The sequence below is a fragment of the Argiope bruennichi genome, chromosome 1 (genome assembly GCF_947563725.1).
Source record: "Argiope bruennichi chromosome 1, qqArgBrue1.1, whole genome shotgun sequence".
NCBI lineage: Eukaryota > Metazoa > Arthropoda > Arachnida > Araneae > Araneidae > Argiope > Argiope bruennichi.
In genome coordinates, this window is record NC_079151.1 from 147,603,696 (window position 1) to 147,622,849 (window position 19,154).

The 19,154-nt window shown below is 28.8% G+C and overlaps 2 protein-coding genes across 4 annotated transcripts in view; one reads left to right on the plus strand and one right to left on the minus strand.

Annotated features, from left to right (window-relative positions):
- Positions 1 to 8,427, plus strand: part of LOC129976008 (uncharacterized) — a 68,825-nt gene extending 60,398 nt beyond the window's left edge. Inside the window, exons 4-6 of the mRNA XM_056089374.1 lie at positions 1,139 to 1,225; positions 3,847 to 3,893; positions 7,829 to 8,427. Coding sequence (XP_055945349.1) covers positions 1,139 to 1,225; positions 3,847 to 3,893; positions 7,829 to 7,874 — 180 coding nt within the window. The 3' untranslated portion in view covers positions 7,875 to 8,427. The remainder of the gene's footprint in view (positions 1 to 1,138; positions 1,226 to 3,846; positions 3,894 to 7,828) is intronic.
- Positions 8,428 to 8,559: 132 nt separating this feature from the next.
- The window catches only part of LOC129975821 (transcription factor E3-like), a 136,772-nt gene continuing 126,177 nt past the window's right edge, over positions 8,560 to 19,154 (minus strand). For all 3 annotated transcript variants that reach the window (XM_056089174.1, XM_056089091.1, XM_056089255.1), the window contains 4 exons: positions 18,176 to 18,344; positions 17,101 to 17,176; positions 15,089 to 15,254; positions 8,560 to 12,549 (listed from right to left, as the gene is read on the minus strand). In XM_056089174.1, coding sequence (XP_055945149.1) covers positions 12,088 to 12,549; positions 15,089 to 15,254; positions 17,101 to 17,176; positions 18,176 to 18,344 — 873 coding nt within the window. In that variant the 3' untranslated portion in view covers positions 8,560 to 12,087. The remainder of the gene's footprint in view (positions 12,550 to 15,088; positions 15,255 to 17,100; positions 17,177 to 18,175; positions 18,345 to 19,154) is intronic.

The following is a 19,154-nucleotide window of genomic DNA, read 5'->3' on the forward strand; positions in this document are numbered from 1 at the left end:
TCCAGCTAAATGACATCTTTTTTTTTTTTTTTCTAACTGAAGGGTTGAACTTGTGAAATAGCTCTTTTGCCAATACTTTTTAATAGGATATGGCTCCCAAAAACCTCATAGCTACATTTTTCCCCCCGCTTACGACAGAGACCCCTGAACCGACTTTAAGAAGGATTCATTCGAAATTGAAATAAGAAATACAGAATTTCACTTCATAATTTTAATTTCTTTTTCTTGTCAGTTTCGGAGCTTCCATTTGCTGTGCCAATGTTGTAAAACTTCCAAATTTTCATATTTCATAGACCTCTGATTATTTATGTGTCGCTACACGCTGTCTCTGAAACGAGGTAGATAAGAATAAACAATCTAAGTCACATTTTAAAATCTGGTTTTACCAATGTTCTTTCTAATTAATTTTTTTTTAATATAGCTTGAAAAATTATATGCAAACTTTATACTTCAATAACTGGAATATAGCTTCAAGTTGAAAAAACAAAATGAAATTTTTCAGATATTCAGAAAGTATTCTTTTCAAAATGAAGTATTTACACTCATTTCATATTTTTTATTTTAAGGAAGTCCTTTCAAGTGACTTCGCAATGGCATGACACATGCAAACTCGCGTGCTATTAAATATGTGTTCAGACGTAGTATTGTGACTTCGTGCAAGATGTTCAAAAATAAAATAATCTGCGTGGCATATGTGACGTGTATCACGTGAACATGATTGAGCTCCGCCCTGCTCGAAAGTAGGAACTTTGAGGACAATTCCAATTTCTGTCTTGTTTCCAATTATTCACTGAGTCTGTTCCGAATAGCCTTCAGGTATGCTTTTTAGAAATTAAAAGCATGGTAGAAATGATGTCTGAGTGATGATGTTAAGAAATTAGTAAGCAAATGAGGTACTTACAAATTTTAATGCGATGATTTCCGTCTTTACCATTCATTCGAAAGCAGCCCATTATGACTATGTATTAAAAGGATAAGACAGATGGGCACCATAGTCATCAATACACGAATGTTAAATGGCTGATGAATATAGTTCGATTTCTTTTGTACATCATTAGTTTACGTTTTCTTAAATCAAACGAAATTCGTTGTACCTCATATAAAACAATTCATGCTTTACAATTTTTGACCTTTGCAGGTGATGGGCCTGGCTGCTCTGGGTCGAATGGCCTGTGTCTTAGGGGAAGTCCAGAGACCTCTGCCCATGTGGCAAGCTTCTTTTGCAGTAAGTAATCCTTTTTATTTTAATTCAACTTCCGATTATTTTAGCAAATTTTTGAAACGTACAGCTCCCCACTTTTTCTTTGGGGTCAATACAGATGCCGTTATAAGCACGTAGATAATGAATGTGAAATGTTGCATGTAGACATGCAAGTCGCATTCGGCAATAATTATAATGTGTTCGGTTTGTGAACACGAAAATTGCTGTAATCCTAATGAAATTTTACGACTTCAGAAAAATAAATTCCGTAACGTTAAATTTTTAAATAACTTAAAACAATAATATTTCAATTGTAACTTGTTTTTAAAAAGAACTATTTTATCTGGCGAATGAATATCTTAAAAGTTATATTAACTGCATTCAAATATTCTTGAACCTTAAACTATAACCAAGCTTTCAGTTTGTACTGCTTATTTAAAAGTATTGGATGACTCTTCACATTATTGTCAATAAAAGTTACCTCTTGAAAAGATAACATTCGCACCATTCATTTTCAATGTTATTTTTATATTAGTTTGTTTTTTCATAAGGTCTTTAATTTTCTATTCATTGACAGAGTAATTATTTATACTTGCTGTACTAATGATTATTTTTAATCATTAAATCTATTTTTAACTGTATTGTATTAGAAAAACAGTTGTAAATCTTTTTGTGTTTTGTAAAAATATTATGCCTAGTGATATTTCCATAAAACCTTTGTAAACACATGTATATAGATAGTATTTAAAAAAAATGCATACATAGATATATTATCAAAATAGTGATAAATAATCAGAATATTTACTATGATTCGAACAGATTTATTCTATATCTTCAGTGCTTGAACCTTATATATATATATATATATATATATATATATATATATATATATATATATATATATATATATATATATATATATATATATATATATAATTGCCATTTCCAGCGAAGAGAAATAATTCCGAAACTGAATCAGTAAAATATGGATATAGACTCTCAAGAATTTTTTTTTTTTTGATTAAGGATAAGGATATTTATATATTGAACTAAAAAATTTTCTACATTCAGTAAAAATGGTATTTTGCAATTATTTCAAAAGTAGTGTGGTGACGCTACGAGGCATGTGTAATTACTTTTGTCTCGTAGCTGTTATCTGGCTTATAAAGCGTCACCACAGTAGTATTTAAATTACAAAATATTCTATCCTCGTCTTTGGCAATTGAGCATACAGTTCCTGTATTACCTTTATTATTAAAGACTTGAAAAAGATTATTTTGTGAACTGAATTTGGTTTTCAGTTTTGTGAACATTTGAATTAGTTAACGTTGCTGTTTCCTTTAAAAGACAGTAGCATATTTGATATTGATTCTGTAAACAAATGATTTCACTTAAAGCACCTTAAAGTAAAGCTATAGACTAAAATCTGTTTTTAAAAAAACCGCCATATAATCCCTTATTACTTTTAAAAATGAGTTATATTTTGGTAGAATTTTTTTGTACTTACTATCAATCATCAATTTTATAAAAATGTTACATGATTCATTTTCTAAATACTTTTTAAATTTTTTGCTCCTCTGTTCCCTCATTATCTGTCTAAGTTCTTTGATCGTATATAGTGCAGCAATTGTCTTTGTACGCAATATAATCTCCGTTTCCAATTAAAAATAAAATAAATCGTAATGGATATTATATCAGTGCGGGCACATTTCTAAATCAGACCACATGAAAATATTTGCTTTTTTAAGTCGGCAACAGTCATCACTAGAATTAGCCTTTTTACAATATAAACTCCCCCCCCCCAAAAAAAAAATGAGATGCTTGCCACGCCCCTAAATTCGATATATTCTAAGTTATAGAGAAACAGTTTGAAACATTCTTTCGACTTGGTTTATAGATTTTGTAAAACAATCATAAATACTCCAGACCCATTTGCGGTACATCCATGAGAGATGATTTCTCGCTCTCATTGTATAAGATAATTGAAATCTAGAAAAAGAAGTTTGTAAAAGTTACAAAAAAATGATTAAATGTATTGCGGATTTGAAGGGAATGTAATGCACTTCGCATGCTTTCAAATGAAATTATAATTATTTTTATTTAAAACATGCTATCAACTTTTTAAATTATGCTAAAAGAAATGATGCTCTTTTTTTTTAATGTTCAGTGATCAAAGATGCAGCTTATCACGTTGATTTTATTCAATCTTAGACGTGAAAATAATTCATGTGATAAAAAATCCGAGATAATAAATTGTACCTCCAACATTCCGAAATACTTTCTTAGAAAAGCAGTTATTGAATTAAAGATCACACTGTAAGGAAAGCCATGCGGTAAAAATGAACATATATATATACAGATTTCCCTTCATTTTTTTCCGTTCATAAAACTCTAAATGTTCGTCATTTCAAAGTGATCTGTGAGAAATTCAAACTTTCAAAACAAAGAGCTGTTTTGAAGAATACAAAATGACGTTATATTGCATGCTCTCATTTTGAGTTTACAACTTCATTAAACGGAAAGCAAACAAAAAAGACTGTTTCCTATTTACAACTGGTTGTGTGTTTGGATTAAGAATTGTTCTTAACATAGAATAAGGACGAAATAAATTCACTCAACTGGTTTCATATTTCTTTCTCCCGCAGAAATGTTTTCCTGAATTTCAGTCTACAACTTCTTTAAAGAAAGACAGGTAAGCTATTCTTATTTATTTCTATTTGAATATATTAAGTACTTTCCCCATTGAGTGATTTCTCATTTCCAGAGCCACAGCTGAAGTTTAAAAAAACTCGAAGAAAAAATAATCTCTTTGCATATAATGAATAAAAAATACAAAATAGTAAATACATATATTGTAATTGTCAAAACAGTAGTAGCAAATATATCTTTTATTTTTATATCATACTTTTGACCACTCAAATGACTAATTACAAACTTTTGCGACAACTTTTCTCCCCTCAAATTCGCTATCAGGAGGTGTCACTGATATTACAATCAAAATCTAATTAATTTATCTATTGCAAACGCCCTCGTCTACAATGTTTGAAAGCTCTACTGCACCAGAAAAATGAGTTGGAAATCGATTACAGAATTCCATCTGTAAAAACATGAAACAAATTAAATAAAGGTGTTTAAAAATAAATTCAGACACACAGAGGAAAGAACAACAATAACCTAAAATGAGATGCTTGCTAAATAGATGATTAAATGATGATGAACCAGTTTAGAATAATTAAATAATATGTTTTGAGTCTACAAAACAATATGGGGACGGACTTCTTCAGTTTCAACTAGGTTCAGATGAAAAGTAAATATATAAAATAACCCCTCAGTAGACAAAATGAATCTCAAATGCAGAACAGACTCCGAGAGCCGTGATTCCCCGAGTTGGGGGTCAAGCCAATTTATACTTAAGTTCTGTGCCTTTTTATTTTTGAAATCTATTGATCATTTTGCAAAAGAAATAGGTCTCAGTACACTGACGCATAACTTTCAATTAGATGCTATGCTCAGTGAATGGACATCCATGATAAAAATTTGCAAAAATGGGTGTCCAAAAAACATTTATGGCCTATATTTAAATATATGAATTCTAAAGTCCAAGACTGGAGAAAAAAACGGGCCATGAGAAAGTGTTGACCAGTCAGTAAGTACTCTGTCCGAGATCGCAACGTACATTGATAATTCGTCTCTTTTAGTAAACCGGTCTGCTTTAGCCCGTCCTTCACCGCTCGGAATATCAATAAAGTGTACTGTTAAATTTAATAAATGTAATTATTTATTACTGACCTTTTATCTTTTTTCAAAAAGCGATTCATTACAATTAATTACCATTCTGCTTCCCATTAAATATCATGTTTATTAATCTATAACAGAATAATAATGACTTGCTCTTATGACGGCCAGTTATAAGATGGCCAGTAGGCAACGCATGCGTAGAAAGACTGAAAAATGCTGTTCGGTCCATGGCTAGTAATTGTCCTGAAGGGACAACAATATGTCGCTGTATTGTATTTTTTGGTCACTGTACATGCGTATGTAGAATTTGGTGGTTTTGGGCGCGAAAAAAATGGATCCTTATCATAGATTAATTCCAACATTTTTTGTTCTTTATGATTGCGAGGTTATGTGTGTGCGTGTGTTTTTCCATTTTATTTGCCATTTTTTTATAGTTTCCCAAATTTAGGTACATTTGACCTTTTTTATTATTATTATTTTATTTTTCCATGTTTCTTTGTATAAATATCCATCATTTTAATACGATACGCAGTGAAAAGGAAAAATTCGGGAATGCCAAAACGGCGATTTATAGCCAAGCATGAAATGACTGAATCTTTCTTATGAAATTGTGGCAAATATAAATCATACATCGCATACTATAGTATAACTGGCCGAGTGTAAACCCGGCATTACAATGCTGTACATGCTTTGAAATACTAACAAGAAGAATGGGAATGGAGGAGGGTGCGTGGCTATCTCAGAATTTATAATGGAACACCTGTAGAATATTCCTCTCTCTCTCTCTTTATTTTCTCATCTCCGAAATACACATTAAATTAGCATTATAATCAATAATGCATACCAGACCTTTCTGAAACCCATTTTTGCCGCGCCATTTTTCTATTCGTGTCTACGCGAACGCGAAAATTCAAATATGCAACGAAGCGCAGATCTCTATTAGTGAACACTGGCTTTTTCTTTCTTTCTGTTTTTGCTACTCTATGAAGCTACATTAACTTTTGTGATAGGAGCTAGGTTTGAAAGACTGGAATAATACTTCCTTCACGGAAATGCAGAATAAAATTCGTTGGTGGCATATATGAAATTCGAATGTCACTAGCATTCAGCAATACTCAATCAGCAAGGGGGAAAGTATATTTTTTTAAAAATGTATGTATTGCAGTCAGTTTCGAAAGTTTCTGCTTTATTGATTTTTTTTTTCATTGGCGTTTGAAATTTAAATTTGACAGCTTTTTGGGCTCTCACCAGGGGCTGTTCCCTTATAGAAATTGCAGCAAATCTTATTTTTTCTTAGTATAACCCAACAGTCTAATGCAATTTCTTTATTTCGTGTAAAAATAATATGAATAATTCTACAGATTTGAATGTCACTAGTATTCAGCAATACTCAATCAACAAGGGGGAAAGTATATATAAAAAAAATGTATGTATTGCAGTCAGTTTCGAAAGTTTCTGATTTACTGATTTTTTTTCTTCTGAAACTAAAATTTAACAGCTTCTTCGGCTTTCACCAAAGGCTGTTCCCTTCAGAAATTGCAGGAAACCCTGCTTTTTCTTAGTATAATCCAATAGTCTAGTGCAATTTCTTTATTTTGTATAAAAATAATGTGAATTATTTTACAGATTTGATTGTTCACAAATGTGAATGTACAAAATGTTATTTCCGCATTATGGTCTTTAAGCCCTCTTCGTTATGTTTTAAACTTTTTCCATTGGCATCTCTTACTTCAGAGGGAAATTCCAAAATCTCCACTTCTATCAAGATACATTTGTACGCTTGAGGGTTAGATCAATAAAAACATGAAACATTAAAGAATAACAACTAAAAGGAAATTAAATTGTGAATAATTGTACAGTAAATGCTCATTAATTTTTTTTAATCAAAGCATTTTTCATCACTATTCTTACAAATTTAAAGAGCTTGAAAGGGGAAAATAATCTGATTGACTATAATTTAGAATATTCACACATTTCATAAACAGCTAGTGTGCCATTCTCAGATTCCATTTTCATTTTTTTAAAGATATATGTTCATACATTTTAAAAATATTTTATAGTAGTAAATTCATTTGTAATTTCATGTGTTGCTGTTTGTTTATTTTAAGCAATAATATTTTGTTTGCGAAGAAATGTTTGTACTGTAACTCACTATTAATTTATAACTTTAATATTTAACTCTTTTTTCTAAAGAAATTTACTTAAAAATTTTGGTATTTTATATTTCCATAATTTCTTTTTTGAGCTGTACTACGCATCACAATCCCCTAGCCTTTTATAATTGTTCTCAGAATTTTTTGGTAATAATTATTTTTAAACTATTTGATAAATTCTCTTTGATGTCTAACTAATCTTGTTATTCAGTATTTTAATTTTCTTAAATTTTGATATTTCACCCTTCTTTGGTGTGTTCCGACATTTTCTAAATTCTCAGAGTGATTTTTTTTTTCGTTACTTGTAACCTTCATTTCTTTGGATTTTCTGGATACGAAGGATTAATTTTTAGACGATTGCCAGGCCTCCCCACCCCCAGAAAAAAGAATAGCCGGTTTGAATCCTTACCAAAGACGGCCCTTGACAAAATTTTCAATCAAGATTCATTTTTTCATTAATCTCTTTCGTTTTCATTCCTATTTTTATGCACTTTAATCTTCAGACTCTTAAGAGGATTTATTATATAAGATATTCATTAGTGGTGCTGAAGACTAGCTGCGTTCAAATATTATTCAGAACAATCAGCTTCGAAGGCTTTCCTCGGCACAGTTGCTTTAAGTTATCACTGATTTCAGAAAAAAAACAGCAAATTGTAATGTTATTGTGTTTAATGTAGAAGCGACTTGATTATAAGATAGGCACAGGCACTGAAATGTTATTCTTATCTCTTTTCAGCATCAAAAACAGAAGCGAGAATACTTTAAGCGAAGGGGCAGAGTAGCAGCCATTTAAGTGCTCTAAGTTTTCAAAAGGGTTCTCATCGTGGATTATGTGATAATGAATGCTGTTTCCCATCAGCATCGTCAAGACTGGAATTGTACAGGCAGAATTCTCTCAAAAGAATTAATAAGCATTCTCACAGGATGAAAAGCATTTCGTCATGTTTACACCAACAAAAACCTAATTAATTCTTTGTCATTTGCTAGCATCATCAAGTGATTCTGCAAAGGCATAATATATGCAATTACTCTGGTTTAAACACGATGCAATATTTAATGAACTGATTATTGACTTAAAAAACTTCTTAGTTCATAGATAAAATATTCCATATTTTTGATAATTTCATTTTATGTTTACCTTGTGAGCAGTACAGATGCTGCATGTGCATATAAGTTTGTACTACTAAATGATTTGGATTTGCCTCCTTTCAAGTGGAATTTATATAGTTCTTCTGTAGGTTGCACAGTAAGTAGCTTGATTCCTTCATCTTAAGCAGTCACCTCATGTGTGATAAACAGATTAACTGCCAATGAATAATCTTGAAATCAAAAGAGTTTTGATTTTATTTTTCAAGGGGCAGAAAATCACACTATTGATTCCACAAAATATCTCCATTTTAAGAGAACATCTAAGATTTCTCCTAACTTGTAGCCTTAAAAGATAAAAATGAATTAGGAATGAAACTCTTCTTCATTTTTAAGATATAATTTATTAAACATATTATACAAAGAAATTGAGTATCTTTAGAAATGAGATTTCATCTGATATAATATGCTATGTATGAATGCACACTCGCAAGCATTTAACAACAAACAGCATTAAATGTTAGATGTAAATCTGATCACTTTTAAAAAATGAAATGTGTATATCTTACATCTGTCAACTGTATATTTTCATATTGCTCTGTACATATATATATTTCGTTCATGTTATTCATCAATATGTAATTTATCTACTATAGAATTCTTAATTAAAATATATTTCAAAAAAGTGGTTTTCATTTTCAACGTATCATTTCAAACATCTACACTCTCAGCATTAAAACTGAATTTTTATCACATACAAATCTTAATAGTGCTAAGGCCTTTTTATATACAAACAATGGAAAAATTCAACTTTTAAGATAAAATTATCACTAATAATTAATACATAATAAAATGTAGAATGTAATATTTTTTCAATATATTTTAAAATATATATACTGAACAAACATTTTTAAATATAAAAAATAATTGATAATTGATAATAAAAAATAATTGTTTGATAATAATTTTAGCTATTTCACATAATATAAGAAAGACATTTTTCTATTAAGAATATAAATCAATTTTTAAGTATAAAATATTATATTATTATAAAAGGTCAGATTATAAAACATTCAACACCTTGCATAAATGATAAAAATAGATTCAACATTCCATAATATTTATTGCAATGGCTGAATATTGACAGAAATATTTGGGGAATTATTTACATAAATAAACTTTATACAATAATTTACATCTACATATGAAACATGGTTGTTTTCAACAACTGAAGCCATATAGTGCTTAGATAATGAAGGATGATTTATTGCATTCTCAACTCACTCCCTAGTGATATCTAAAACAAAGCTTCTTAAATGGATTTGCAATCCACAATAATAAAAAGAAGAAAAAAAAATCTGTACAATTAAAACACAGTGAAATGGATTACTATTGCACAAAAAAAAAAAAAAAAAAAAAACAATTATTCACTAATTTTATTTGAATACTACAGATTACTGAATATTAAGGATTAAAGAAGTTGAATATTTGATGTTCTCCAGAAACCTGCAACAAGAGTGGAACTTGCATATGCATTAAAATATCTAAAAACACACAACATGGAGGGCACATTTGATAAACAATAATCCTACATTTTAAATTTGATTTTAAATTAAGATTTATAAAGATCTTTTATTAAACTTTTAAATTAATTACACCAGTTCCATTAAGAAAACACTGATGAGAAAGTACATTGAGCTGAAAATATATTTCTATGAAAATTGATCATGTGATTTGCATTTCACCATTTATGAAGGTCCAGCAATCAATGTGAAGTGCATAATTGTATTAGCAAGAAGAACTTCCATCATCTTATAACGCAAATATATTTTCAATCATGCAATAAAATAACATTTGACTTCTAAACTGATAAAGTAAACAATGTGCATTGGTGTAATTATTTATTATGAAAGGAACTATCTTCTCTCAACGACCAGTAACTTGACTACCTTCTTAGCTTTAGCATACTACTGACTGAAGTTAAAATTATCAAAAATTTCCTTCATTCATATATCAAAATAAAACAAAACATAACAATAGAGTATGATGAGCAATTAGAGATTGAAAATTTTTTTCACTAGATAAAACACTATTCATTAATCTCAGGAAATTTTTATGGCTGTTCACTTTTATTGCCTAACTCCAAGTAGGATTTCAAAGCAAAATTTAAGAAGCTCTGATTTATAATGATATACTAATAATAAAAATCGATGTGGTCTAAAATTACATGTATGGCAATTAAATATATAAAAGTATTTTCCTAAGTGAACATCAAACACTCAGATATAATCAATAATTTTCTTTCAATATCATCATATAACAACAACAAAAATTCTATCAATTAAATATAAATGAAATGCAGTTATTTCAGTTGCAATTTAAGGTCTTTAATTAAAAGAATTCAATTTTATGCAGCTCATTTAAATTACATAACAATTAAAAAAACAGCAGCACTTTTATTTAATATAAGCTGTGCCAAAGGAAACTATAATTAACAAGTAAATTCATTTCATTTCAAAAAAGATTTCATCAGATTTTTTTTTTAATTAATGGAAAGAGAAGAATGAATGACAGTAATGAAATTATAGGGAGTTTATACATACATACTATATATATATATATATAACTAATACTCTGAGATATTTCATCTAAAAAAATAAATCAAGAGCATATAAAGCCTTTAAAGAATTTTCAGCGCTAAAGAAATTGTTATTAATAAGAAATCTAAGTTTTGTAAGTAATAGGCGTAAACTACAATCATTTAATTTTGACTAGATAAGCTTACTGACTGAACAAAATCTCATGTCAGTCTTTTAAGATGGTTTAACAGAGCTACATTTTGATGGATGAAAAAATTCAAGATAGTAAAAGAAGTATACAAATTTATTTGGTCATTAATCATGGGCTAATTAAGATACAATTACTTTTAAATATGAGAATAAATTTTTAATCCATAGATATATTAATTTAGATATATTCATAATGATAAAAAATAAATATGAAATTGGTAAAAAAAAATTAATGCGTAAAAATTAGATAATTACATTAAGATTAATTAAAGTTATTCTGTATTAGGGCTTTAAAACTTTCTTTACACTTAGCTCTATTTCAACAAGAAAAAAATATTCAAGACCATTATCAGAAAATAAATAGCCTGAAACATAAAATAATGGTAAATAAAAAGGAATTAAAATTTAAAATAATTATTCAGAAAATTTTCTCAATTGTATTCTTTTTTGCATCTGCATTAGATATGGCAATCTATAATTAATTAAAGATGTTTTATATAAATTAGCAGCAATATTTTCTGCTAAGATATATATCAAAATATAATAACGTTGATTTCAATATATTGCTAAAATTTATTAATGACTAATAAAACTTCAAAAGAAAAACAAAACAAATTATATACATCACGAATATTTTAAAATAAAAGGCACTTTGAGCTATATATCACTTATATGCTTCACTCATTTGCTAAGATAATTTTTGTAACCACCTATGATGACCATTGCTACTTCTCTTAAACAAATCAGTCCACATTTAGCCAGTGTGTATTTTAAATGTCATGGGCATGTGACATAAAAGTATCACCAAGCATATGTGGATGAAAAATATCTGCAAAATTACATTACTATAATAATACAATTTGTCAGCAACAATATGTTTATGGCCATATTTTATCAATGATAAAATAATGACATCAACTGCTGACAGTAAAACAAGAGAATGTGAATTTTTGTACCTAAATATGAAAATTTCAATGATATCAAACCTATGAAAAATTGGTTTTCATTTACAGACAAAACAAAACCTCTAATCTTTCTCTTCATTTAAAACTGGCCACATGTTTTGCAAGAGAAAAAAAAAAGTCTAAAGCTCTTTAAAAACTCCTTATTTTTTATAGTTTTATGTCATGAAATCCATATTTTCTGGTGTGAATGCGTCTCTTGAGGATAGCATGGGATCCCCCGTCACAGGATGGTCATCTTCCATCATGAGATCCTCGAATGTGGTGAAATTGGGACTTGTGCAACCAGTGGCTGGACTCTGGCTGCAGGAGGAAGGGGTCTGAGCTTCCTTCTTGACCAAGAATTGCATAATGGGCATGCGTTTGCGACTGGAATCCCCATGGGGTAGTGACTGTGATGTGGATGTTGGAAGGTTATCAGTGCTTATGTGCTCTGGTAAGGTGGCCAAATTAGGCTGACTGCTGGGGAAATACCTATCTTGGGAAGAAGATCCATTTGACAAGGGAGGACTGAGGGTGTCTTCTTGTTTGATGAGGGAATTCAAATCTTCTTCAGTGGATGGGTACCAGGTAGAATCGCTGATTGGGATATTGTTGGCCTGCAGTTGGAGTTCCAAATTCTGAATAAGACAACAAACAGATATTTATAATATTTATATTGAATGTTTTTTTGTTTGTTTTTTATTACAGACAAAGCCAAAAGTTCAGAAAAAACGTTTAGCAGCCAATACTGAATATACGTTTTAATTTATAAACTTATTTCATTTTTAGCAAATGTTACTAGTATAAAGTTTTATTTAAAAATTTGCATGCAATCACAATATGCATTACGTTAAAAAATTAATAATGCCACTGAAAATGTTGTATTAAAATACAGACAAACAAAATTATCATTTTTTTAATTGAAATTTTCATAGCAACCCTAAGAGTTTACATTTTAAAATAAAAACTATGCACAGCATGCTAATAATTATAACTCTTAAAAATATTTACACATATTTTTTTTTAATCAAAAATGTCATTTTTTAATGAAATAAAAATTATATTATCAAACATAAATTTAATTGAAAAAGTACTTAAAAATGTAATTAATATTAAAAAAAATTTTTCAATACAGAAAAAAATTATATAATATATTATGATATAAATTGAATAATGAAAGTTCACTTGCATTGAAATCCTTATAAATAAAATGAAAATATCTTGCCATATTAACTATAGCAATATTGCTAACTTTTATTTTTAATGTGAAACTTTAATCTTGAATATATTTCAGGAATTTTGTGATATGTCAAGCATTATTATAAAGTATTTAAACATACAGATAGGAAATTTGAAAATAGTTTCAATAATAAACTTTAAAATATACAGTGTGTCCCAAGATTATTGGGACTAACTTTTCTTAAAGATAGGGGACATCATAAGGATTTAGATTTGCATAGCAACCCATAGTTGGAATCATCTTCATTCGGCGCTAGGTGGCATTGTTGACAAGAGCACTGGAGGAGCACTCAAGTGACCTGCATTGCCACGGTCATTTGAGCTGTATCGCCTGCAGATAAGTATATAATGTTTTATGAACTATGAGTGGGCAGATATGCACTTAATTTACAGAATGGCAAAAGAAAATGCATCACCAACTGAAAGATTGTATTGTGAAAGGTACCACAGACAGATGTACCATACCGTTGGATGTTTAATAAGAGCAGGCCACGGGCGATTCATACTCTTAGCATGGAACAAAATATGTTGGATACCATTTGAAGGAATCCGAATACCAGCATACAAGCCATCACTGCTGCCATTGGAGGATCTCAGAGTAGTGTTCATGTTTTGCAACATGAAGGCTTGCACCCCTACCATCTTCAAAGAGTATTATTACTCTCCTCACAGATCCTTCTGTGTGTGTACATTTTGCATGTTGATGTCACAAAGAAACGCATTTCCCATCCTATGTTTTATTTACGAATGAGGCATATTTCATGCAAGATCACTTTTCAGTGCATATTAGGGCTGGTGTGGTTGATGACCTCTTAGTCTTACTTGCCTTGCTTGTTACCAGCATCTCTAACATCTGCAGATCACATCATCTTTTGCTCAAAGTCAAGTATGTGCTACCAAACATACTTGACCCTGTGCCACAACATGTCAGACACCATTTATGGATTCAACATGATGGGGCATCTCCCCATTATGGCAGATGTGTTCAATATTTGAATCAGGTATCTGGTCACTGATGGATTGGACATGGTGGAACATCATGCTCTCCTGATTTAAACAGCAGTGTTGTGCACAGAACACTTGTGGATTCCGAAATAGATCTAGTTGCAAGAATCATCTATGCTTCTGTAGATAGCCAACAAAATAAAGGTGTATTTGAGCATGTCCAACAATCCATGGTCCGACGGTGGAACACATGCATCACTAGCATTGGCAGAAACTTTGAACATCTTTTGTGACATTTTTACATATCATCTACCACAGAACGTTTTAAATTTGACCAATAAATATTTCAAATGATTTCAATCTTGTGTCTCTTCCTTTCTTGTATCTGCCATAACACTTTCCCACAACATTTTCCGACCATGGGTTGCTATGCAAATCTGAATCTTTGTGATGTCTTCTATCTTCCCTTTAAAGTTTGCCCCAATAATCCTGGGACACCTTGCACCCCAGATATTCTATGTTTTGTTCAATAACAATATTGCAGAGCCATTAGAAAGCAAGTTCATCAAATAACTATTTCAAAAATAACATAAAGATAGAAGAATTAAAAATGGGCTCTTTAGAAAAGCAAGTTTGAAAAAATAAGGCAATAACCAGCAGCACATCTGTTAAATATTTTGTAAATTAGATAAGCATCTAATAAAATCCAAAAGCAATTTTTTTCAATTAAAAAAAATAAACTTAAATATATGCTACATAAATAAATTCAGGATTTCCCCTTCAAAACATAAAATTTCCATCAACTTAACAATTGAAAAGTTAAAAAATGCATTAAAATTATATATCTAGAGAATCAATTTTAGAGCTGATAGTATGACAAATCAGAGGAAAAGGGGGGAAAAAGAGAGAGAGAGAAAAGGGGAGGCAATAAATGACTAAGAAATAAACTGCTAACCATAAAGATAAAATACAATTATCATTAATAAAATTCACCTGTATTTTCAGCAACAGTTTTTTATTTAACTGATCCATCATGCGTAGCCTAAATTCTAGGTCTGGGATTTTTTGAACTTCTTTCTTCAAGCATCTCACATAGTCAACAGAAGCTTTCAAAATTGTGCCTTTATTTTGTCTAAGATCTTTCACTAATTCATAATGTCTAGATTAAAAAAAAAATCAAAACTTATTAGGGTACATTTATTTGAGCAGAATTTATGAAATACAAAACAAAATACAACTGAATAGAGCAAACAGAATTTATTTTAATCAATTCCAAATATTGTCTAAAATAAATGAATAAACCTATATAATATTAGAACCTGTACAATTTCAGAAACCATTTGCATCAATGTGAGCCAAAGTAGAAAGATAAAAAATGAAACCATATACAAATTTGAATTAAATGCACAGCTAATCATAAATTAAAAAAATAATAATAATAAATTTAAATACAGTAAAAGTGAAATTTGATATAAATTCTTTAATTATAACACTATAAAGTTTTGCAAATCTTGATTATAATATTCTTTAAATATAAGCTATTACTTTTTTGCAGCTAATTTAATTTAATGAAGTCATAAGGAAACTTTTTCTAGCCTATTTACTGCTGGTTTTTAATGCAGTGTCACATACTTTTAGTCCTTACACATAATTCTTTAATTAAAAACTTACTATCATTTGCAAAAAGTTCTCCAAGTTTATCAAATATAAACAGAGAATAGTAAGCATTCATCATTTATTTATTCTTGAATAAGAGATAAAAAACACATTCTCACATTTAACAAATATTTCAGTGAACTATTTTTTTTTTTCAATTAACTGCCAGATTATATTCAGTATTAGCCACTTTTAGGTTTGCCATGTTTCAGTATTAGCCACTAATTGGTTTGCTGGAACTAATAGTTATTAAAATTTAATCAAATATTTTATGTAATTTGCCCTTAATGACTTCTTAGGCAAACCATTTTTTAATTTTAAATTCTGGTAGAAATGGAACATTTACTACTGCTATTCATTTTGATATACATCCTCCATACTTTTTTTGTCATCTCACCTAAAATTTGAGTTTTAGTTTGAAATAGAAATGATTAAACTCCAACTAATATAATAAATTTCTTGTTGAAACTAAATATGTTTATAAAAATATAAGGATAAAAAGGTAAAATTGTTAAATACAGAAATTTTATTAGAGTAACAGAAATATGTTTCCTAGTTTACATAATATCTCAGAGGATTATTCTATAAGACTTTTTTTAAATAAACAAAAAATTCAGAGCACGACAATAAAAATGCAATTCTCAAATTTTTAAGAGCAATAAGATATTTTATACATCTAATTAAATTACAGGAAAGAACAATAGTGTTCCAAAATGAGTACACTTAATTTTCCCCCCCATAACGGCTTACATATTGAACTATGGAAACTTTCATAAATTTATCTTCAACAATGGAAAAAAAATTCTAAGATGAAATATTAGTAATAAAATTAGAAATAATTGAGTTTCATTACAGAATATTTTATAATTGTTAATTAACTTAGAAATATATTCACAAATTAATTATAAATAGATTAAAAAATATTGTATGATAACTAAATTGGTATTATTGGAAAGACAGATACAGATGGAATTTTAAAAAAGTGCAAAAAAAATCTATAATATTTTTTTCAATAATGGTGGAAGAAAGCCAAAATTTTATTTAAATTTCAATTAATTAATGTTTTTAAAAAATCACTTTAAAGTGCACAGCCCAATTCACCAAAGTATATTTTTGTTCAAATTTAATAGCCCTAGGTTAGCCTATCCTACACACTGCCAAAACACACAGTCTCTTTAATTATTGATAGAGGTAAATGGGAAAGGTCAGATAACGTTAAAATTAATGCAGTTTAAGATATTATCCATACCTTTTTAAATAGTGTAAAATTTATAAATACAAAGTTTGCAATACATCCACATCTGATGGTATAAATAAGAATGAATCAAATTATCCTGATTAATACTTACGGGTCACTACTTCTTGGAAGTAAAGTTCCCAGTTCTTTTATTCGGTCATTAATATTGAATCTTCTTCGCCTTTCAACTATAGATACAAAATGCTTTTTTAATGCAATTAATTGTAACCTGTTTCAATTATATTTGATGCTATTTTAAAATATATTTATTCATAATAAAAATTGGCTAGTTAACCGAAATTTTAAAAACAAAATCATTAAATTTATGATTATATCTATTATGGTAACATGAAAAACTTTGGACCAAAACTCCTATTGCCAAATACAAAATTTGATACAATTTCTATTTTATGATTTTAAAACATCAATGTATTGATTAGTGAGACCACTGTTCAAAAAAAATATAAAATCATAAAAATAAAATTGACAATTTATGAGCAAAGAATAAATAAATAGCAGACCAAATGTAATAAAGCTTACAGATAATGGAAACAGAAATGTTTCCACAAGGACATTCAACAATGCAAATCATACAACTTCAATAATAGAAGAAAAGTTAAATCTCTTTTACAGCAAAACAAATTTTACAAAATGAATTCAATCTCTTTGCACACAGGCCTTATTCTGAGCAGAACTAACTGGTTTTAATTTTACCATTTTTGTGCTAAATTTTATAACAAATATTCTCATTTATATGTATATTTTTTTGAACATTCATGGATAAATTATTCTTTTCAGAAATATGATTAATTACATACATTTTTTTTTGCATTAAAAGCTAGTTTTTCAATCCAGTAACTAAGTAATTGGTAACTTGGAGAGTTAGTTTATCCTTCAAACAATGATTTTCTGTTTAAATTTAGGTAATTTTCAGCGGTTATCCTCTAATCTCTTTTTACTTTTCCAAAAATACATTTTCTTTCTTTCTTTTTTAAGTTGTAGAAAGAGTCAGACATTTGGTGTTTGAAAGACACACAAAACAGTTCAAAATAACAAAATGCAAAATTAAAAGTATTAGCTAAATTCACTAATAACAAAGATTTTTTAAATCAACTTTTTTACATGAAATGAATCATTAAAAGTTCATACATTTAGAACCTTTTGAAATAAGAATAAGAAATACTTACTTCGATTGTGGTTATCTTTCTTTTGCCTATCTTTCTGAAAGGCTTGTGTTTTTTCATCAATCTGTGAGTCAGTTTCTGAAACATCTGTCAGTCCTGCAGGACAGGAAGTAGAAACACCATCCAGTGTGGGAAGCATTGAGAGAACCTGAAGAATATCAGCTTCATCTGGCTAAAAATGAAATGCAACCATTACACAGGGTTTCATTTGCAGAGATGAAAAAATTTATTCAAATTAAATTTCTTGAAATAATTTACTTGAAAAATTCTTACTTGTTTCATTATTCAAAAAACAAAACACTTATAAGAATGTTATTAGAATTTTTAAAAAAATCTCTCCAAAACCAATGAACAATATTATTTTTAAAGCATTCAATTTACAGTATAAGAAACCTCATTTTTTTAAGCCTATATATCCATAATTTTGACAAAGTTTCAAGTTTTGTCATAATTTTCATAATTATCTTTTAAACAATTTTCTGCAACCTAGACTATGTAGCTTAATTATTTACTAACATATTTCAAAATTATTTTCTAATTATATAACTTGCTTTAGGATTATACTTTAAGCTATAATTTCTAACATTAAGCTGAAGATATCATAAAAAAATCATGTGTTTAAAACAAACATTTTCTATAATATCTCAGAAATAACTCCTTCTTAAAACTCTAGTAGTTCTGAATGTGTTCCCATAATTTTGTTCTGATGAATGTGCTCCCTCCTTCTGATTTGCCAAAAATACATCTCATACATATTTATTTGGAAAATACAGAAAGGAAATGATTCTAAGAAATATTTTTTTAATTTGATATTAGCATCAAGAATGTTTAAAAAGGTTTTACAAAAATAATAAAATAAATTTTAGCAGAAATATTTTTTTTCTTCATAAAAAAGATTTCACCTGTAATTTGATTCAACAAAAAAATTACATTGTTAATTTCTCTCAGTCAATTTCAGTATAAAACTAATGCACGAATGGCA